We start from the raw sequence: 15,572 nt of genomic DNA on the forward strand, positions 1-15,572 counted from the left end.
CGGAGCTGCTCTTCCTCCCGGGAAGGACTGCCCGTTCCATGATCTCGCCATCACGGTTGACAACTCCATTGTGTCCTCCTCCCAGAGCGCTAGAACCTTGGCGTGATCCTGGACAACACCCTGTCGTTCTCAACTAACATCAAGGCGGTGGCCCGTTCCTGTAGGTTCATGCTCTACAACATCCGCAGAGTACGACCCTGCCTCACACAGGAAGCGGCGCAGGTCCTAATCCAGGCACTTGTCATCTCCCGTCTGGATTACTGCAACTCGCTGTTGGCTGGGCTCCCTGCCTGTGCCATTAAACCCCTACAACTCATCCAGAACGCCGCAGCCCGTCTGGTGTTCAACCTTCCCAAGTTCTCTCACGTCACCCCGCTCCTCCGCTCCCTCCACTGGCTTCCAGTTGAAGCTCGCATCCGCTACAAGACCATGGTGCTTGCCTACGGAGCTGTGAGGGAACGGCACCTCAGTACCCCAGGCTCTGATCAGGCCCTACACCCAAACAAGGGCACTGCGTTCATCCCCTCTGGCCTGCTCGCCTCCCTACCACTGAGGAAGTACAGTTCCGCTCAGCCCAGTCAAAACTGTTGTCCCCGCTGCTCTGGCCCCCAATGGTGGAACAAACTCCCTCACGACGCCAGGACAGCGGAGTCAATCACCACCTTCCGGAGACACCTGAAACCCCACCTCTTTAAGGAATACCTAGGATAGGATAAAGTAATCCCTCTCACCCCCTCCCCTGAAAAGATTTAGATGCACTACTGTTCCACTGGAGGTCATAGGTGAATGCACCAATTTGTAAGTCGCTCTGGATAAGAGCGTCTGCTAAATGACTTAAATGTAAATGTAAATGTACAATGACTTTCCAATTGAAAATATTAGAATAAATTGCAGTAGCATACAAGTTGTGCATTTCCATTTCACACTTCCCTCTGTTGCATTTTTAAAACCCACTTTTTTAAAACCCAACTCCTCTGAGTATGGTGGATGTGGGTGTTCACTGCTTTTTAAACTGGGCATTATATCCTTCCCTCTGTTACATTTTTAAAACCCAACTCCTTTTTTAAAACTGGGCCTTCCTGTTACTCCTTGAGTATGGTGGATGTGGGTGTTCACTGCTTTTTAAACTGGGCATTATATCCTTCCCTGTTACATTTTTAAAACCCAACTCCTTGAGTATGGTGGATGTGGGTGTTCACTGCTTTTTAAACTGGGCATTTATTCAGAGATATTGACAGCTTCTTTGAAAATAGGAACATATACAGTGCCTTGCAAAAAAAAAACAAAAAACAACATTTTGTGCACAACTCATGTCCTCGAGGCACTGCCCTTTTCAACCTGTATGAGAGAAGAGGAACAAAAGTGTATGCAAGCCCTGGTTTATTGTGAAAAAGACAAAGTAAAGACATCTTAACACACAACATGTTTTTAGAACATTTGAATAGCAGTAAATGTTTTGTGTTGAAATATTGTTAAAAAATGTTCAATTGGCTAGTTGACATAATCAGTTACTGGCCCAGCGAGTCACCTGAGTGAGCCTGAGTCACCTGAGTGAGCCATTATTCAGGATAGTGTCTCAAGTTAAGTTAAATATCAATTGAAAAAAAAAAAAAAAAAAAAAAAAAAAAAAAAAAAAAAAAAAAAAAAGTCAAGAGTGAACATTATTACAAGAGTTAATATAAAACATGTTACACAGTCAATTAAAATACTAATAATTAAAACAAAAACACTTAAATATACAATTCTCCTGAAAAATGGTTCTGTTTCCCATTTAGTCTCCACCATCCTGTTACTTGAAACCTGAGGGTGGAAAGAGAAGAGGCCATGTTAAATAAACCAAAAGATCTTTCAAATCACAAAAAAGTAGTTACTGGAGCCTGACCGATACAGTGCCAATCAGAAAATATTCAACATTTGGTTGTGTTACAAGCCTGAATTCAAAATGGATTACATGACCCCTCCCCCTCTCATCGACACACAATAGCCCATGGTGACAAAGTGAAAACACGTTTAGAAGTTTTTGCTCATTTATTTAACATGAAATACAGAAATCTAATTTACATACATATTAACAGCTGAGTCAATACTTTGTGGAAGCACGTTTGGAGGGAAATACAGCCTTGAGTCGTGTCGGGTGTGTCTGTATCAGCTTTGAGTCGTCTTGGGTGTGTCTGTATCAGCTTAGAGTCGTGTCTTGGGTGTGTCTGTATCAGCTTAGAGTCGTGTCTTGGGTATGTCTGTATCGGCTTTGAGTCGTGTCGGGTATGTCTGTATCGGCTTAGAGTCGTGTATCAGCGTCTTGGGTATGTCTGTAGTCGTGTCTTGGGTATGTCTTAGAGTCGTCTGTCTTGGGTGTGTCTGTATCAGCTTATCGGCTTTGAGTATCAGCGTGTCTTGGGTGTGTCTGTATCAGCTTTGAGTCTGTCTTGGGTGTGTCTGTATCAGTCGTGTCTTGGGTGTGTCTCGGCTTTAGAGTCTGTATCGGCTTGGGTGTGTCTGTATCAGCTTAGAGTCGTGTCGGGTGTGTCTGTATCAGCTTTGAGTCGTGTCGGGTGTGTCTATAGTCGTGTCGGGTGTGTCTGTATCAGCTTTGAGTCGGGTGTGTCGGCTTAGAGTCGTGTCGGGTGTGTCTGTATGCAGTATCAGCTTTGAGTTCTCTGTATCAGTTTTCGGGTGTGTCTATATCGGCTTAGAGTCGTGTCCTTGCAGATTTTCTCAAGGTTAGTGGCGGTGAACAGCAATCTTCAAGTTTTTCCACAGATTTTAAATGGGACTCAAGTCTACGCCACTCAAGGACTTTCACATTCTTGTTCTGAAGCCATTCAAGCGTTGCTTTGGCTGTATGCTTGGGGTCCTTGTCCTGTTGAAACGTAAATCTTTGCTCCCAGTCTAAGGTTGTTTGCGCTCTGAAGCAGGTTCTTATCACAGATTTTCCTGTATTTGGCTCCATTCATTGTTCCCTCTATCCTTACCAGTCTCTGCTGCTGAAAAGCATCCCCATAGCATGACACTGCCACCACCATGCTTCACAGTAGGGAATGTGTTAAGACAGGTGATGAGCTGTGCCTGTTTTATTCCAGACACTGATTTACATTCACGCCAAAGAGTTATATATTTTATCTCATCAGACCACAGGATATTTTGCCTTATGCTCTGTCTTTTACATGCCTTTTTGCAAACACCAGGTCATGTACCTTTTCCTCAGGAGTGGCTTCCGTCTGGCCACTCTCCCATAAAGCCCAGATTGGTGAAGTGCTGTAAAGACTGTTGTCCTTCTGACAGGTTCTCCCATCTCAGCCAAGAAACTCTGTAGATCTGTTAAGAGTGGTCATTGGGTTCTTTCCCAATTGCTCAGTTAGGTCAGACAGCCAGCTCTAAGCAGTCTGGGTAGTTCCATATTTTTTCAATTTCCTATGATGGAGACCACTTGGCTCATGGAAACTTCTTCAACACTCTAAACATGTTTTATACCCTTTCCCCCAGATAGAATTGTGATTAAGCATACAGTATATCTCAGAGCACTACGGACAGTTCTTTGGACTTCATATTCATATAGTTTCTGCTCTGTCAACAGTGGGACTTTATGTACACACACACAGCTGTGTTTCTTTCTCAATCATGTCCACATGTAGACTTCAAATCAAGTTGTAGTGACAAACCCAAGGATGATCAAAGGACATTGGATGCAATTTGTAGCGTCGTCGCAAAGAGGTGTGAATACTTATGTAAATGAGATATTTCATCTTTCAATATATTTTCAACATTTAAAAAAAACAAAAACATGTTTTCACTTTGTTATCATAGGGTATTGTGTGTAGATAAATGGATTAGAAAAAAAATACATTAAATCCATTTTAAATTCAGACTGGAACGCAAAATGTGTAATTAAGTCCTTTTTCAACGGGGGATGTTCACCGATATTGTCCTTTTTAACCGCTAAATCGGTACGGGCGGATGTTCACCGATATTGTCCTTTTTAACCGCTAAATCGGTACGGGCGGATGTTCACCGATATTGTCCTTTTTAACCGCTAAATCGGTACGGGCGGATGTTCACCGATATTGTCCTTTTTAACCGCTAAATCGGTACGGGCGGATGTTCACCGATATTGAATAAATAGAATGAGACGAGGGAATCTCATGCTGATCTGAACACCTGCAGCCATCTTTTGCATGCCATTATTATCGTCACAAAGTATGAAATCAACATTTGAAGTTATTGGACAATTGGTCTTTTGGATCGAAATGTCTGAGAATTCAGAGTAGAAAGATGACACGTTTTCATTTCCCACTCTAAAAAAAACACTATATATCAGCATCGGGAACTTTTGACACCCCAAAAATCGTAATCGGACCCCCCCCCCACCCCAAAAAAAAAACATATGGATCTGGTTCTAGTAGTTACAACCTGAAAACATACACAGTGTTGTTGACAAATATTGAACAGTTTAATTGGAAAAACCCTTCGAACACACACACACACACCTATAGGAGATGACAAAAAACAAGCGAGAACGCTCAGTGGACTCCATGTTGATTACCTTTTAAGCAGAGCCCTGTTCCTCCTTGACCTTGTTCTCCGCCTCCATCTCCTCCACGCCAGCCTGGGTCATCAGGTCACCAATGTTCTTCTCCAGGTCATCGATGCGGCCACTCATCTCATCGAGTACTCTTGTCAAGGAAGTGGGAACAACATTCAGGTACCATGCCTACTATACAAAATATCCCAAACTCCTATCCATAGAACTATGTAGTACCAATCCCTTTGGCCCAATCTGTCTGCTTGTTACAGCGGTCCATCAGTAATACAACGCCGATATTAATGTTCTATATTTGGAAATGTTAGCAAAAAGTTGAACATTTCACTGTTAGTCTACAACTGTTGTTTATTAAGAAGCATGTGACAAATACAAGGGATTGATTTACACAATTGCTTCAAACCCGGGCTGACAAAACCTCCAGGATTGAGTGCATTACATGTATCTGAATGATCAAGTCATTGATATCATTAGACTACGCTATGAGCAATCCATTTCAATTGTAACATAAAACGGTGTCATTCTAAAAGTCTGTCTTTGATAGCATTGGAATTGTGAAAAATTAGCATTGAAATTGTGAAAAATAGCATTGAAATTGTAAAAAGCAGGATATTTCTTCCAATGATCTGGTCTGACATGGTCTGGAATTTATCCTGCATCTGCTGCAGCAATGTCTGGACCTGTAAGAGAGGAGGACAGAACATGTAATCACTGTTTGTTGCAATGTGTGGGTGGACACGTTTATATCCTGTAGCATAGCAGAATCGTATTGCATGCATGCATACTATTGAACTTTGTGGGCGTTGAAGCTGCCTCTGATGCCTACACCGCTGATACCATGGAAACCATGGGGATTTGCAGTTTTGTCGTCAAAAAAAAAAAAAAGTCAAGCTTTACAAGCCGGGAACACAATTACGTTTAGCCATCTATCACCCATCTATCAGTTACATTTCAATAATAATAGCTGTAGCTAGCTAGCTAAACAGGACTAAAACAAAAGGTAATGTAGCTAAACAGAATTTGACTGCAACTATTTCATTGAGATAAAAAAAAAAGTTAATGTTCCTGCAAAAACGATTGGGGGAGAAAACAGTAACTTTAGCCAGTTAGCCAACCTGCTAGCTAACGCTAGCTAGTTCTCAGGTTTTCAAATGGGACAGGATATGGCAAGGATTTGGGACTAATAATAAGACTCACCACCCCAGTCAGGTCCTGTACAGATTTCGGATCCTGGATCTCTGACATTGCACTAAATTCGTGGCGCTGCTGTACTTATAAACCACTGGCTCGTCCGAGACGTCTTCTTCCTTCTCTGCAGTCGAAGCGAAACAACCTTGAATGATTGAGGGAATTATTTTACACTGGCCTGGGTTGAACCGGGCAATGGCCGTTTACCTCATCGGGCAAAAACGGAGAGGGAGGAGCGCACTTCTCAAATAGGACAGTAATCTGCACCGCTTTGTCCTGTTGTCAACAAGGCAGCATGGTGCATCGTCTAGAAACAGATAAAGCGTTTTTCTTTAAATCAAAAGCAATCACATGGAAAAATACATACTCTAACTAATTACTACACGTGCTTGATTACCAAACTTTTGTCTTGAGCCGATTTCGCAACCGGGCGGTCAGAGCATGGCACCTGGCTCATGCCCATAAAGCCCGGTTCCAAATGCATTCAACTTTGAGCCGGTGTAAAACACGCTAACACGGGCGCCAGAACGAGATAAAACGAATCCCTCACTGACGAGCTACAGACCCCCCAACGAGTAAACAGTGAAGCATGCGCATGATAAATCTCGCGAGTTTACCAAAACGGGAAACGAGCAAAAGGTATTGGATCAGAAGCGTTTATAATATAATGCAACACCATTAGTGAGTATTTGGAAGAAATAGAGCAGAACCTGGAACATGATGCATGGCGAACAAGCATTTCGTAGGAAATATATATTTCAAAGGAAATTGCATCCTCCTCGATTTGGTTTATGAAACCAAATTTATTTAATCGCCATTCATTTTCTGTCGGTTGAATTCACTCAACTCTTGACTTTTTCTTCTCCAGGCTTTGATTAACAAAAGCCTCCCTGTCATATAGGTAGGTTGGCTACAGTCCGTTTTTATTTCTCACCTCGTGTTGATTTTGTAATTCGTGCCAGAATACGGGCTCAGCAGAAGTTTCAGCTTTGAAATAGGTTACAGTTTACCGTCTGACTGATTGGCAGTTAAAAAAGTAAATAAACAAAACTACAACAACATCTTACAGATTCTGTTTAGGGCCTACCTATATGCGCTATTGAACTAACGGAACTAAAGTCTGACGTTATGTTCGGTGCATTGGATCAGAGCCTACTGGTGGAAAGCTGTGCTGTGGTGTCCTATTCGTTGTGAGAGACATGGACAACAGACTGGGTCTGGGTGATGAAGAGGAGGGAGATGTGGGGACCCTGTGGCACTCTTTGGACTGGCTGACGTCCTGTGTGATGGTGGCTGGAGGGGCTCTGCCCTACGCCTCACAGTACCAGCAGATCCTTCGGACCAAGAACACAGACGGCTTCTCTACACGCGTCTGCCTGGTTCTGCTGGTCGCTAACATCCTCCGCATCCTCTTCTGGCGAGTGGGTTTGGGGGTAAGGTTTACCTGGAGGTAATGCAGTGTCAGGTTTTCCGCTAATGTGTGTGTATGTGTGTCTGTTTGTTTGTTTGTGTGTATGTGTGTGCGTCTGCCTGTTTGTTTGTGTGTGTGTATGTGTGTGCGTCTGCCTGTTTGTTTGTGTGTGTGTGCGCATCTGCCTGTTTGTTTGTGTGTGTGTGTGTATGTTTGTGTGTGCATCTGCCTGTTTGTGTGTGTGTGTGCGCGTCTGCCTGTTTGTTTGTGTGTGTGTATGTTTGTGTGAGCGTCTGCCTGTTTGTGTGTGTGTGTGTGTATGTTTGTGTGCGTCTGCCTGTTTGTGTGTGTGTGCGTCTGCCTGTTTGTTTGTGCGTGTGTGTGTGTGTGTGTGTGTGTGTGTGTGTGTGTATGTTTGTGTGTGTTTTCACACCTGCAGGTTTGGGAAGCAGTTTGAGGTGACTCTGCTCCTGCAGAGTGTGGTGATGATTCTCACCATGCTGGTGATGCTCAACCTCTGCTGCTCTGTACAGAACACCAACCGTATCAGCACCAAACAGCACCACATCACAGGTAACAGCAACCATATAGCACCCGTAGAATAACTATCTAACAGCCATCTGACTTCGGCTCCAGGCGTTTGGTTACGTTGAAAGATGATAGCAAAGGCTAACAACATCCTTTTAAAAACCATAAGACCGCCATCTATCACCCATCTATGCACCATTTAATAACAATCCAGCCACATCTGCAGCTGTTCTATTGGTTTACCACTAGAGGGAGATATTGGGGAGGAAAGAGGAAACAAAAACCTTCCATTATTTACCTTCTGTCTGTGTCTCTGTCTGTCTGTCTCTCTCTTTCTCTCTGTCTGTATCTATGTCTCTCTGTCTGTATCTCTGTCTCTCTGTCTGTATCTCTGTCTGTGTCTGTCTCTCTGTCTGTATCTCTGTCTGTATCTCTGTCTCTGTGTCTATGTCTCTCTGTCTGTGTCTCTGTCTGTCTCTCTCTTTCTCTCTGTCTGTATCTATGTCTCTCTGTCTGTCTCTATGTCTCTCTGTCTGTCTCTATGTCTCTCTGTCTGTATCTATGTCTCTCTGTCTGTATCTCTGTCTCTCTGTCTATTTCTCTCTGTCTGTGTCTATGTCTCTCTGTCTGTATCCCTGTCTCTGTCTGTGTCTGTCTCTCTCTCCCTGTCTGTGTCTCTGTCTGTCTCTGTCTGTGTTTCTCTGTGTCTCTCTCTGTCTGTACCTCTGTGTATGTGTCTCTGTCTGTCTGTCTCTCTCTCTCTCTCTCTCTGTCTGTATCTCTGTGTCTCTGTCTGTCTGTGTCTCTGTCTGTGTTTCTCTGTGTCTCTGTCTCTCTGTCTGTATCTCTGTGTCTCGGTCTGTCTGTGTCTCGCTCTCTCTCTCCATCCACCCCATCTCTCTCTCTATCAGATCTGGAACCCCGGTTCTTTTGGAGCTGGGATGGCTTTGAGGACTACCTCATCTTCCTGTTGGCCTTCACGCTGCCCTGTGCCTTCGCCACCCTTCTCCTCCTGGACTCCTCTCTGTTTGTGGAGTCCCTGGGCTTCCTGGCCGTGCTGACGGAGGCCATGCTGGGGCTACCACAGCTGCTCCAGAACCAACGCAACCACTCCACCACCGGCATGAGGTGAGGCTGAGGAAACAAACACATTTTCTTCAGGAAATTGACCCGCTCTACTCAGATAAAGGTTACCAGCCGTCACTCACCTGCTTCTCTCAGCATCACCCTATCAGCCGTCACTCACCTGCTTCTCTCAGCATCCCCTACCAGCCCTCACTCACCTGCTTCTCTCAGCATCCCCTACCAGCCCTCACTCACCTGCTTCTCTCAGCATCCCCTACCAGCCCTCACTCACCTGCTTCTCTCAGCATCCCCTACCAGCCATTACTCACCTGCTTCTCTCAGCATCCCCTACCAGTCATCACTCACCTGCTTCTCTCAGCATCCCCTACCAGTCATCACTCACCTGCTTCTCTCAGCATCCCCTACCAGCTCTCACTCACCTGCTTCTCTCAGCATCGCCTACCAGCCCTCACTCACCTGCTTCTCTCAGCATCGCCTACCAGCCCTCACTCACCTGCTTCTCTCAGCATCCGCTACCAGCCCTCACTCACCTGCGTCTCTCAGCATCCCCTACCAGCCCTCACTCACCTGCTTCTCTCAGCATCCGCTACCAGCCCTCACTCACCTGCTTCTCTTCTCTCAGCATCCGCTACCGGCCCTCACTCACCTGCTTCTCTCAGCATCCCCTACCAGCCCTCACTCACCTGCTTCTCTCTGCATCCACTACCAGCCGTCACTCACCTGCTTCTCTTCTCTCAGCATCCCCTACCAGCCCCTCACTCACCTGCTTCTCTCAGCATCCGCTACCAGCCCTCACTCACCTGCTTCTCTCAGCATCCCCTACCAGCCCTCACTCACCTGCTTCTCTTCTCTCAGCATCCCCTACCAGCCCTCACTCACCTGCTTCTCTCAGCATCCCCTACCAGCCCTCACTCACCTGCTTCTCTTCTCTCAGCATCCCCTACCAGCCCTCACTCACCTTCTTCTCTCAGCATCGCCTACCGGCCCTCACTCACCTGCTTCTCTCAGCATCGCCTACCAGCCCTCACTCACCTGCTTCTCTCAGCATCGCCTACCAGCCCTCACTCACCTGCTTCTCTCAGCATCGCCTACCAGCCCTCACTCACCTGCTTCTCTTCTCTCAGCATCCCCTACCAGCCCTCACTCACCTGCTTCTCTTCTCTCAGCATCCCCTACCAGCCCTCACTCACCTGCTTCTCTTCTCTCAGCATCCCCTACCAGCCCTCACTCACCTGCTTCTCTTCTCTCAGCATCCCCTACCAGCCCTCACTCACCTGCTTCTCTTCTCTCAGCATCCCCTACCAGCCCTCACTCACCTGCTCTCTCTTCTCTCAGCATCCCCTACCAGTCATCACTCACCTGCTTCTCTCAGCATCCGCTACCAGCCCTCACTCACCTGCTTCTCTCAGCATCCGCTACCAGCCCTCACTCACCTGCTTCTCTCAGCATCCGCTACCAGCCCTCACTCACCTGCGTCTCTCTGTCCGCTCTTCATACCCATCTATTCCTCTCTGTTTTATATTATAATGCAGCCGTGATGGCGAGTGGGGATGCTGACCCTGATGAGTGTTTTGTTGTTACATTTGAACATGTTATACATTGGAGCAGAGCGCAGAGCGAGCCAGCTTGACACATTGTATAATTTAATTGCCTGGTATAACCAAGAGCACGGGCCAGTCTGAGTAGGCTTTGCAATTACACGTTTGCTAGCCTGTCACACAGTCTCTTGAGTGCCAGAGGAAAAATGGAGCACAGCTTCGCGACAGGCATGTCTTCAGCGTTACAGATAGGAAAACGCCTTGTCTCAAAAAACACGAGACATTTTACCAGAACCACCTTTTTTTCTGCACGATTTCATGCGCATTTGATATAATTTCACAGAACCACGTCGCGGGCCGTTTTAAACTAATCCCGGGTCGCTAATTATTGGTTTGATAACAAACAACGTCATGTTACCTAGCTATAGGCCTAATGGGAGACTAAACTATATAGGCCTAATGGGAGACTAAACTGTATAGGATTCATATAGGCCTAATGGGAGACTAAACTATATAGGATTCATATAGGCCTAATGGGAGACTACACTATATAGGATTCATATAGGCCTAATGGGAGACTACACTATATAGGATTCATATAGGCCTAATGGGAGACTAAACTATATAGGATTCATATAGGCCTAATGGGAGACTAAACTATATAGGATTCATATAGGCCTAATGGGAGACTAAACTATATAGGATTCATATAGGCCTAATGGGAGACTACACTATATAGGATTCATATAGGCCTAATGGGAGACTAAACTATATAGGATTCATATAGGCCGAATGGGAGACTAAACTATATAGGATTCATATAGGCCTAATGGGAGACTACACTATATAGGATTCATATAGGCCTAATGGGAGACTAAACTATATAGGATTCATATAGGCCGAATGGGAGACTAAACTATATAGGATTCATATAGGCCTAATGGGAGACTACACTATATAGGATTCATATAGGCCTAATGGGAGACTATACTATATAGGATTCATATAGGACTGCCTAATGGGAGACTAAACTATATAGGATTCATATAGGCCTAATGGGAGACTAAACTATATAGGATTCATATAGGCCTAATGGGAGACTACACTATATAGGATTCATATAGGCCTAATGGGAGACTACACTATATAGGATTCATATAGGCCTAATGGGAGACTAAACTATATAGGATTCATATAGGTCTAATGGGAGACTAAATTCTATAGGATTCATATAAGCCTAATGGGAGACTAAACTATATAGGATTCATATAGGCCTACCTAATGGGAGACTAAACTATATGCGCTCTATTAGGATTCATATAGGCCTAATGGGAGACTATACTATAAAACAACTCTTTTTCTTGGGCTACTTAAATTCTGTTTGGTGCCTAAGGTTTAAAAAAAATTTGGGAGCAGTTTGTTTGTGGGTGTTGTAACTTTAATGTGTTAAAAAAGTTAATGTTTAAGTTTATTCTTTGAGCTGTATCTGAAGATATTTCTTTAGATTTATTTGCATATGTAAGTCCAACGCTCTAACCACTAGGCTACCCTGCCGCCACTCCACTCTAACCACTAGGCTACCCTGCCGCCACTCCACTCTAACCACTAGGCTACCCTGCCGCCCCATATCATTATGCATGTTTCCTTCCTGCCATATCTCCAGACCAATCACAGCTAGGCCTTTGGATATAAGCCAATCAGCCAATCAATGCAGCATTCTAGTGTACAGTGAACAATGTGTTGTATTGACTGGAAGGGTCAAGTTAAATTCAATGTGTTGTATTGACTAGAAGGGTGAATATCAGTGACAGGTTTTTGTGTCATGCATAGGCAGAACATTTAGAAAATGAGAACAAGCTCTTCTAAATTTCATTTAAAAATAAATTATATTTCCTAGCAACAACCGATTTTAAATGAATTTGCCCATGGAGTTTAGAGGATGAAATATATATTTATTTATTTTATTTCACCTCTATTTAACCAGGTAGGCTAGTTGAGAACACCTTTATTTAACCAGGTAGGCTAGTTGAGAACACCTTTATTTAACCAGGTAGGCTAGTTGAGAACACCTTTATTTAACCAGGTAGGCTAGTTGAGAACACCTTTATTTAACCAGGTAGACTAGTTGAGAACACCTCTATTTAACCAGGTAGACTAGTTGAGAACACCTTTATTTAACCAGGTAGGCTAGTTGAGAACACCTTTATTTAACCAGGTAGACTAGTTGAGAACACCTCTATTTAACCAGGTAGACTAGTTGAGAACACCTTTATTTAACCAGGTAGGCTAGTTGAGAACACCTTTATTTAACCAGGTAGGCTAGTTGAGAACACCTTTATTTAACCAGGTAGGCTAGTTGAGAACACCTTTATTTAACCAGGTAGGCTAGTTGAGAACACCTTTATTTAACCAGGTAGGCTAGTTGAGAACACCTTTATTTAACCAGGTAGGCTAGTTGAGAACACCTTTATTTAACCAGGTAGACTAGTTGAGAACACCTCTATTTAACCAGGTAGGCTAGTTGAGAACACCTTTATTTAACCAGGTAGGCTAGTTGAGAATAAGTTCTCATTGGCAACTGCGACCTCTGGCCAAGATAAAGCAAAGCAGTGTGACACAGACGACAACACAGAGTTACACACGGAGTAAACAATAAACAAGCCAATGACACAGTAGAAAAAAAGAGTCTATATACAGTGTGTGCAAAAGGCATGATGAGGTAGGCATTAAATAGGCCATAGTTTAACTAACCCTAACCTAACTAACCCTAGCTAACTCTAACCCTAACTAACCCTAAACATAACTAACCCTAGCTAACTCTAACCCTATCTAACTCTAACCCTAAACTTAACTAACCCTAGCTAACTCTAACCCGAACTAACTCTAACCCTAACTAACTCTAGTCCTAACTAACCCTAACTAACTCTAGCCCTAACTAACCCTAACTAACTCTAACCCTAACTAACCCTAGCTTGGAGAGGAGTAGAAGGTGCTCAACTAAAGTGACATGAGGTTCAACCTGGCCACATCTACATCATGTTTATGATGGTACACTGGAAACCAAAACAAACTGTTTCTGTCAGTTTGGTAGCAGTTTGTTGCATTTCCTGTCTACTGACAACAGCTACAGGGTCAACAACACATGTCAACACAGGAACAGCCACCCGTAGGAGTCAGACATAACAGTCGTATACTACAATACCAAGCACAGATATACTGAGTGGACAAGACATTAGGAACACCTACTCTTTCCACGACATAGACTGACCAGGTGAATCCAGGTGAAAGCTATGATCCCTTATTGATGTCTCTTGTTAAATCCACTTCAAATCAGTGTAGATGAAGGGGAGGAGTCAGGTTAAAGGTCTTTTTAAGAGTTGAGACAATTGAGACATGGATTGTGTTCGTGTGCCATTGAGGGTGAATAGGCAAGAAATCAATATTTAAGTGCTTTTTAAACGGGGTATGTCAAGAACTGCAACGCTGCTGGAGTTTTCATGCTGAACAGTTTCCTGTGTGTTTCAAGAACGGTCCATCACCCAAAGGACATCCAGCCAACTGGACACAACTGTGGGAAGTATTGGAGTCAACATGGGTCAGCATCCCTGTGGAACACTTTCAACACCTTGTAGAGTCCCTGTGGAAGGCTTTCAACACCTTGTAGAGTCCCTGTGGAAGGCTTTCAACACCTTGTAGAGTCCCTGTGGAAGGCTTTCAACACCCTGTAGAGTCCCTGTGGAAGGCTTTCAACACCTTGTAGAGTCCACGACCTGACAAGTTGAGGCTGTTCTGAGGGCTAAAGTGGAGGAGGGGTGTTCCTAATGTTTTGTACACTCACTGTAGCTCACAGGCGTGAACAACATTACTTTTCAAGCTAATTTTGATTGATCTTCATGAGAAGACTAGTATTTATGGAGTTGCCAGGTTTCTCATTTTAATGTATTCATGTATTTATTTGGGTCGTTTTTAGTTTTTCTATTCAAGTTATTTTGACTTGAAGACTTCATGTCTTCATATTAATGTTGATACAGTTATTTATTGGTCGGCCAGTCCTCGGGTCACTCTTCTGAAACACTTCATGTCTTCATATTAATGTTGATACAGTTATTTATTGGTCGGCCAGTCCTCGGGTCACTCTTCTGAAACACTTCATGTCTTCATATTAATTTGATACAGTTATTTATTGGTCGGCCAGTCCTCGGGTCACTCTTCTGAAACACTTCATGTCTTCATAATAATGTTGATACAGTTATTTATTGGTCGGCCAGTCCTCGGGTCACTCTTCTGAAACACTTCATGTCTTCATATTAATGTTGATACAGTTATTTATTGGTCGGCCAGTCCTCGGGTCACTCTTCTGAAACACTTCATGTCTTCATATTAATGTTGATACAGTTATTTATTGGTCGGCCAGTCCTCGGGTCACTCTTCTGAAACACTTCATGTCTTCATATTAATGTTGATACAGTTATTTATTGGTCGGCCAGTCCTCGGGTCACTCTTCTGAAACACTTCATGTCTTCATATTAATGTTGATACAGTTATTTATTGGTCGGCCAGTCCTCGGGTCACTCTTCTGAAACACTTCATGTCTTCATATTAATGCAGACTACCTGCTTCAAGTATACTTCCAGGATAACAACACAATTTGTGTTTTTAAAAGTGTTGTTCATGAAAATAAACGTGACATCATAATGTTTCTTGTTTCCTTATTATTGTCCTCTGCCTCAGAGTCAGATATAAATATCCTGTTGTGACAGCGACACTGGGGGACATCTATCTAGATGTTGTATTGAATACACTGTTACCTATGGAGGTTCCTGTCAGGGGGACGTTGTTCCAATGTCCTCAATGTCCTGGCCTGCTGCTGGAGAATCTCACACACACACACACACACACGGAGAGATTCACACACACACACACACACACACACGGAGAGATTCACACACACAGAGAGAGTCACACACACACACACAGAGATTCACACACACACACGGAGAGATTCACACACACACACGGAGAGATTCACACACACACACGGAGAGAGTCTCACACACACACACACACAGAGATTCACATACACACACAGAGAGTCACACACACAGAGAGAGTCACACACACACAGAGAGTCACACACACACAGAGGGAGTCACACACACACACACACACAGAGAGAGGGGAGAAGCTATAGATTATACTATAGATTAGATTAATTCGGAGTACTATTTTCAAAATGTCACATACTATAAAAGTACAAAATGTTGCATACTATTTAGTACTATAG

At 43.9% G+C, this 15,572-nt stretch overlaps 2 protein-coding genes across 2 annotated transcripts; one reads left to right on the forward strand and one right to left on the reverse strand.

The window, feature by feature from the left end:
- Positions 1 to 4,519: 4,519 nt before the first annotated feature.
- On the reverse strand, positions 4,520 to 5,883 carry LOC135568965 (heat shock factor-binding protein 1-like). The gene is made up of 3 exons (XM_065015743.1): positions 5,735 to 5,883; positions 5,151 to 5,217; positions 4,520 to 4,665 (listed from the first exon to the last, which is right to left on the reverse strand). Exons 1-3 carry the CDS (start codon positions 5,780 to 5,782, stop codon positions 4,544 to 4,546), a joined length of 237 nt encoding a protein of 78 aa, XP_064871815.1. The 5' UTR covers positions 5,783 to 5,883; the 3' UTR covers positions 4,520 to 4,543.
- Positions 5,884 to 6,352: 469 nt separating this feature from the next.
- LOC115126562 (solute carrier family 66 member 2-like) lies at positions 6,353 to 14,987 on the forward strand. The gene is made up of 4 exons (XM_065015744.1): positions 6,353 to 7,142; positions 7,576 to 7,709; positions 8,576 to 8,792; positions 13,815 to 14,987. The coding sequence occupies exons 1-4, from the start codon at positions 6,925 to 6,927 to the stop codon at positions 13,918 to 13,920; spliced, it is 675 nt and encodes a 224-aa protein (XP_064871816.1). The 5' UTR covers positions 6,353 to 6,924; the 3' UTR covers positions 13,921 to 14,987.
- Positions 14,988 to 15,572: the final 585 nt, after the last annotated feature.

The sequence above is a fragment of the Oncorhynchus nerka genome, unplaced genomic scaffold (assembly GCF_034236695.1).
Source record: "Oncorhynchus nerka isolate Pitt River unplaced genomic scaffold, Oner_Uvic_2.0 unplaced_scaffold_1297, whole genome shotgun sequence".
Classification (NCBI taxonomy): Eukaryota; Metazoa; Chordata; class Actinopteri; order Salmoniformes; family Salmonidae; genus Oncorhynchus; species Oncorhynchus nerka.

What these genes read in the sequence shown, in the direction of transcription:
- LOC135568965 (XM_065015743.1), bottom strand. Translation starts at nt 5,782, where the DNA reads ATGTCAGAGATCCAGGATCCGAAATCTGTACAGGACCTGACTGGGGTG. An exon ending in TACAGGACCTGACTGGGGTG is followed by an intron (nt 5,218 to 5,734) that starts GTGAGTCTTATT and finishes CCTCTCTTACAG; the next exon opens with GTCCAGACATTGCTGCAGCA. An exon ending in AGACCAGATCATTGGAAGAA is followed by an intron (nt 4,666 to 5,150) that starts ATATCCTGCTTT and finishes TGACAAGAGTAC; the next exon opens with TCGATGAGATGAGTGGCCGC.
- LOC115126562 (XM_065015744.1), top strand. Translation starts at nt 6,925, where the DNA reads ATGGACAACAGACTGGGTCTGGGTGATGAAGAGGAGGGAGATGTGGGG. An exon ending in ATCCTCCGCATCCTCTTCTG is followed by an intron (nt 7,143 to 7,575) that starts GCGAGTGGGTTT and finishes TCACACCTGCAG; the next exon opens with GTTTGGGAAGCAGTTTGAGG. An exon ending in CACTCCACCACCGGCATGAG is followed by an intron (nt 8,793 to 13,814) that starts GTGAGGCTGAGG and finishes GTGTGTTTCAAG; the next exon opens with AACGGTCCATCACCCAAAGG.